Genomic DNA, 6,515 nt, shown 5'->3' on the forward strand with positions numbered 1-6,515 from the left:
ACTACTGCATTTGAGAACGTTTTTGGAAATATTTTTCAGACATCTAGAATTTCTCATAAAAATATTACATTACCCAGAAAACAAGCAAGTAAATTGCATCATAAAATTGTGTTTGTGCGCAACACATTCGACATATGCCTTGCACTAAAACGCATTCAAAAAACACGTTTTCCGCAACTTTGTTTCGCATATTATTGGTCAATGCCAACTCTTCCCGAATTCTCATATTAACCGACTTATCTCCAAATTTTGCTAAAAACGATTCGTTACATCAACATTAATTCAATATTAACATAAATTATAGCTAGATATTTTAATTATCAGGAACAAAGTTTTCCTTTTTGAATAATTAGACATATATCTAGTACAAAAGATTCTAATAAATCTGGGGCCAGAACAAAGTTAATTGTTAGTCATTTTGTAACAATCAATCATAAAACTAGATACTCAAATCTATATCTATCTATACTACTATATTAAAGTGGAATTCACAACAAATCATTGGTCGGTATTGTGTGTTCAACATGCTAACTTTGTATCAACAAAATTTGTAAAATCACCTTATTAGAATTTAACATAAACATGCTTATAAAAATCCAATACAAAGTGTTAACATAAATTTACAATCCAAAATCATAATAATTCGTTAGTTCTTTAAATAGTTATATCTATATCCAATTTAAATATATTAATATACAAATTAAGATAATATTATTATGCACAATAAAAGCATATTGGAATCATAACATTATCAGTATCATATTTAAAAAACATAAATATATATATTAAAATATAAAGAAAATTATAAAAAATATTAAAAATAAACCCATGAATTGCATTTGTTATTACAGTTAAACCTCAGTGAAGTAATAATCAATAAAATAATAACCTCGTTAAAATAATATTTTTTTTCCGATCACAACATAATGGACAGACTATATTTTACTCGCGGTAAAATAATAAACTCGTTAAAATGATATTTTTTCTTGGACCGACCTTATTACTTTAAAAGGTTTAACAATAAAATCAAGACAAATAGAAAATACGAAGTTACCATAGTTGAGCAGCCTCGAGAATGATGATGAAGAGGTTTTACAAGTACACACTCATCCATCAGATTGTTCAAGACCTGCTAGATATATAACTTCAAGTTCCGGCTAATGATTCCGGTGAATCACTGGAAATCGTGATGAAGCATTCACCTGATCATGGGCTTCTTTTTGTTGGGCTAAGCCCGACAAGAGCAAAAGTTCAATTGTTGTATTTCTTTGTAAAAACCATTTTTATAGGTTCAATAAAAATAGGCCAATGCAATGAGACCAGTTCGATTTATTTTTTTCTTCATTTTTTTATGAATGAAGATATTCCTTTTTTTGCTATTCAAAAATTAACTCTTAAAATGTTTTAATATAAAAAATTTAAACATTATTTTCTCTGTCCTTCTCATTTCTTTACGCTTTTCTTTTTGAACCATATCACCAATTCTTTACATTATTCTTTATAATAACTTTTATATATTAAAAGAAAGACAAGTAAAATCTTCTTCTATCAAATTGAGCCATTTTAATGGTTGTCAAATTACAATTTTGCCCTTCATTGTTGAAAAATTATAAAAATACCATCATCATATAGTATAACATTATATCTCCTAAGAATCAAATACGACATCTCCTACTCAAACATTTCATGTCACTACCATTGCGCTACATCACTTCTTGAGTTAATTTTAAATTTTTTATTAAATTAGCTACATCCTCTCTTTTTATCAATTTCGTTTTAATTACTTTAATTTTTGAGTATATAAAATTTTGGTATATATTATTTACGTGCTTCCTTTTTATTTAGTTGTTGTAGTTTTATTATAAAGGACAAAAGGGTAAATTGAGCCATTTTAATGGCTGTCAAATTACAATTTTGCTCTTTTATGTTTAAAAATTATAAAAATGTCATCCTCATATAGTTTATGTTAAAAATAAGTATAACATTATATCTCCGTAAGAATCGAACACCACACCTCCTACTCAAACATTTCATGTCAGTACCATTGCAATACATCACTTGTTGAATTATCTTAAAATTTTTATTAGATAAGCTACATCCTCTCTTTTTATCAAGTTCCTTTTTATTACTTCAATTTTTGAGTATATAAACTGTTGGTATATATTATTTACGTGCCTCCTTTTTATTTAGTTTTGGTAATTTTATTATAAAATTTTAAAAATGACACCACCTCATATTTTTTCACTCACCTCATATTCATTTCCAATTTGTTTCATTCACTTCACATTTATAAATTTTTTTAATCAACCCCGATTGGTTTATATATATATATATATATATTTATATATATATATATATATATATATATATATATATATATATATATCAGAATGAGATATAAAATTTTTATATATTTTATTAAATAAAGTTTTATAAAAACAGTATTTAAAAAAATATTATAATTTTAAAAAATCTATAATTTTAATGATCTATTTTTTTACATTATATGTAATAGAGATTTTTAATTTGTCATTTATTTAGATTATAAATCGATTTTAATATGATTTAATATTAAAAAACATGAGATATTATCAATATTTATATGTATTACGAATTAGTAGATTATTTTTTATTTAAAAAATATACTAAAAATAAAAAATTATTATTTTTAATTATTCTCCGCATCCCCGTGGAAATCCCCGTTGTGGCATAGACCGGTAACGAAAAGAATCTCCGTTTCGGATTCAAGGTGTGTTCGAGGATCAGCAGCGGGGATAGTAATCCCCGACCCCGAAGTGACCCGATACATATACCTACAAATAATTTCAAATATTTTTGTTACGATTATATATTTTTGATTTTTTTATTAATTTGTATCACATACCTTTCAATAAATATCAAATCTCAAAATTATTAGGGTAAGTTAAAATCAAATTGTACGATAAAAAATAAGTTTTCACCACTAAAATTATTTAATACTGTTTTAATAGTATGTATACAAAAAGAAGTTAGACAATTCAGTGAAAAGTTAAAATGTTCAGTTATCATATTAAAAATTTATTTTTGTATACATGCAAACTTGTTCGAGATAATATTTCAATATATATGTAAGTCTGTGCCTCGCACGGGTTTTTACGCTAGTAATTATATTATGCAAGTTGACAGAATTGACAGTGATTAGCAGTGATAATATATTTATTAGCACTAACAATCTTCTTATATTTATATAAAGGAAAATTTCAGTCGGCTGATGTGGCAGTCCCTAGCATTCTTCTAGGTAATTTTTCTATTTTTTGAGCTACTTTTTTATATTTTATTATCCAGAAGTCCCTCACGTCTCCCTAAAACATAACCAATATAGTCTTAGTCTTAAATTCTGTTATAGTCTTTATACCTTCCGAAACTGATATCTGCCTCTTCACCAACACAGAAATACATAATGTTTTAAATGAATTATTACTGACGTTGATAAAGCAATGATCAAATACCAACAAGTTATGAGAAATGCTTCTGCTAAGAAACGAAGCAGCCTTCTACATGTTTGTGAAAATGTCGTAATGAATTACGAATTACGAAAACGAAAATGTGGGCTTTCCTGAGACACCCAAGTTTTAAGAATCAAGAAATGGTGAAAGTCCAAATATGGATTTTTACGTTGATGCTTGTGGAAACAAGAAACTAATTCTGGGATGTAATTTAAAGCAGTAGCAGTGTTTTCAAGAGGACAAAAAAGTTGATTCAAGGAAAGGTCTTCGCTCCAAAAATAAATTGCTTCAACTTAGATTTCTTGCTTAACCAAGCAAATGGAAGATTAATTTTTAAAATAAACATCCGTAGGGTTGGATCGTCGAAAAATTATTTTAAAAATTAATCTTGTAAATCGGGAACGAGTCTCGTTGTCTAGAGGAGTACTTTCACTGGATTTTTCTAATCCTTACTTGCAAAATGAATTTAAAATTTTTTAATAATTTTTTCTTATGACTAAAATTGATATATATTAACATCCGTATGGTTGGATCGTCGAAAAAATTATTTTAAAAATTAATCTTGTAAATCAGGAACGAGTCTCGTTGTCGGAAGAGGTACTTTTACTGGATTTTTCTAATCCTCATGTGCAAGATGAATTTCAAATTTTTCAATATTTTTTTCAAATGACTAAAATTTATATATCTTAACATCCGTACGGTTGGATCATCAAAAAAATCATTTTAAAAATTAATCTTGTAAATCGGGGACGAGTCTCGTTGTCTAAAGGAGTACTTTTACTGGATTTTTCTAATCCTGACGTGCAAGATAAATTTCAAATTTTTTAATAATTTTTTCTTATGACTAAAATTGATATATCTTAACATCTGTACGGTTGGATCGTCAAAAAAATCATTTTAAAAATTAATCTTGTAAATCAGGAACGAATCTCGTTGTTTGGATGGGTGCTTTTACTGGATTTTTTTAATCCTGATGTGCAAGATGAATTTCAATTTTTTTATTAATTTTTTTAAATGACAAGAATTAATATATCTTAACATCCGTACGGTTGGATCGTCGAAAAAATCATTTTAAAAATTAATATTTTAAATCGAGAGCGAGTCTCGATGTCTAGAGGAGTACTTTTACTCGATTTTACTAATCCTGACGTGCAAGATGAATTTCAAATTTTTTAATAATTTTTTAATACGACTAAAATTGATATATCTTAACATCCGTACGGTTGGATCGTCGAAAAAATCATTTTAAAAATTAATCTTGTAAATCGGGAACGAGTCTCGTTGTCGGGAGAGGTACTTTTACTGGACTTTTCTAATCCTGACTTGCAAAATGAATTTTAAATTTTTTTAAAAATTTTTCTAAAGACTAGAATTGATATATCTTAACATCCGTACGGTTAAATCGTCGAGAAAATCATTTTAAAAATTAATCTTGTAAATCTTCTTAATAGGTTGGTAAAGGATAAGCATCATCCAAATTATCCCAAATTTTTTTGAGTTTTGTATAGAACTCAGAAACAAACTGTTGTCCTTGGTTTAATTCAGCCAACTTATGTTCCAATGAAGAGATTTGGGGCATGGAAATATAACCAAATTGTTTTTCCAAGTCTTTCCAAATAGCTCGTGCTGTTTTTAGGAACAAAACGCTACGAGCAATGTTATCATCAAAGTTATACAACAACCAGGAAATAACTAGGTCATTACACCGTTCCCAGGCCTTGTAATCTGGGGATGACACATCAGGTGCACATATTGTACCATTCACAAAGCCTAGTTTATTTTTGGCAGACAAAGTGAGCATCATGCTTCTTTTACATTTAGTAAAACCATCGCCATTAAACTTGACTGAAACAAGTTGATTTGTAGACGAATCTGAAGGATGAATATAGTAGATACTTACAGGATCCTGATTAGTCTGGATCACTCTAGTATTATCTTGATCAGAATGAGTAGTTGTCGGAGAAGTCATTGTTTATAATCACACCAATGTGAAGATCACAACGATTTCAACACTATTCTAATTGAGGTGTGTTAAACAGATTTGATGAAGAAAATCATAGAAATTACGCAATTAACACAATCAAGCATTCTCAGAATTAGTTCTTAATCACAATGATACATCATGATTATAATCGCAAAGAAGCAAAGAAGCAATTAACAATTTCAGCGATTAAGAGATCAGAAAAGCTACGATTCAGAGATCGAAGAATCAGTTTAGAGATTTAACAAACAGTTTAGAGATTGAAGAAACAATCTAGAGATCAAACAAAAAGTTTAGAAATCGAAACTACGATTCAGAGATTGAAAACACCTGATTGAAGCGTTTAGAGATCGAGATAATGATTCAGAGATTGAAAACACTTGATTGATCCGATCGAGAAGATCTGTGAAAGATTCAAATCCAGGAATTAAATTGAAACTCGCTCTGATACCATGTTAGATTTGCAGATCTTCTATATTATTCAGCAAGTATTCATGAAGAACATCAAGAAGCTCTCATTGCTTTATCAGGAAGTAAAAATGTACAAGTGCAAAACTAATTCTATACAAGCTAAACTAAGTAACTTATTACAAATGTTGTTATTGTTTTTGCTTCAACTTAGATTTCTTGCTTAACCAAGCAAATGGAAGGGAGGTCTTAACATAGAAGATCAGAACAAGAAATGGGTTGCCATTTATCGTCAACTTGCACCTATTATCAAAAAAGAGTACTATGCTTTACTCGATTGTGATCATCATCCTCAACTGTATGTCAATAAAAAGCTTAAAGCCCACGAATTTCTCAGTATGTATCTCCTGATCAATTTTTATGTTTACTGCTATTTTCATGATAAATTAGTAAGAATACTTACTTAGTTGTGCTTAAATTAGTATTTCTAGGCATGTTTTTCTTTTGGACTTTCCGTATGTTTGAGAAGAGCATTATTTGTACATACGAAGGATTTATTACCTTTCGAATGCAAATTTTGATTGCAGGATAATGATACTGTGATTTTAAACTTTGGAAAAATTATTTTATTTTTGTTAGAT

General features: G+C 28.3%; 1 protein-coding gene across 1 annotated transcript; it reads right to left on the reverse strand.

The window, feature by feature from the left end:
- Nucleotides 1–4,929: 4,929 nt before the first annotated feature.
- LOC141679296 (uncharacterized) lies at nt 4,930–5,454 on the reverse strand. The gene has a single exon (XM_074485798.1). It carries the CDS (start codon nt 5,452–5,454, stop codon nt 4,930–4,932), a length of 525 nt encoding a protein of 174 aa, XP_074341899.1.
- Nucleotides 5,455–6,515: the final 1,061 nt, after the last annotated feature.

Source organism: Apium graveolens, chromosome 8, assembly GCF_009905375.1.
Source record: "Apium graveolens cultivar Ventura chromosome 8, ASM990537v1, whole genome shotgun sequence".
Taxonomy (NCBI): Eukaryota; Viridiplantae; Streptophyta; class Magnoliopsida; order Apiales; family Apiaceae; genus Apium; species Apium graveolens.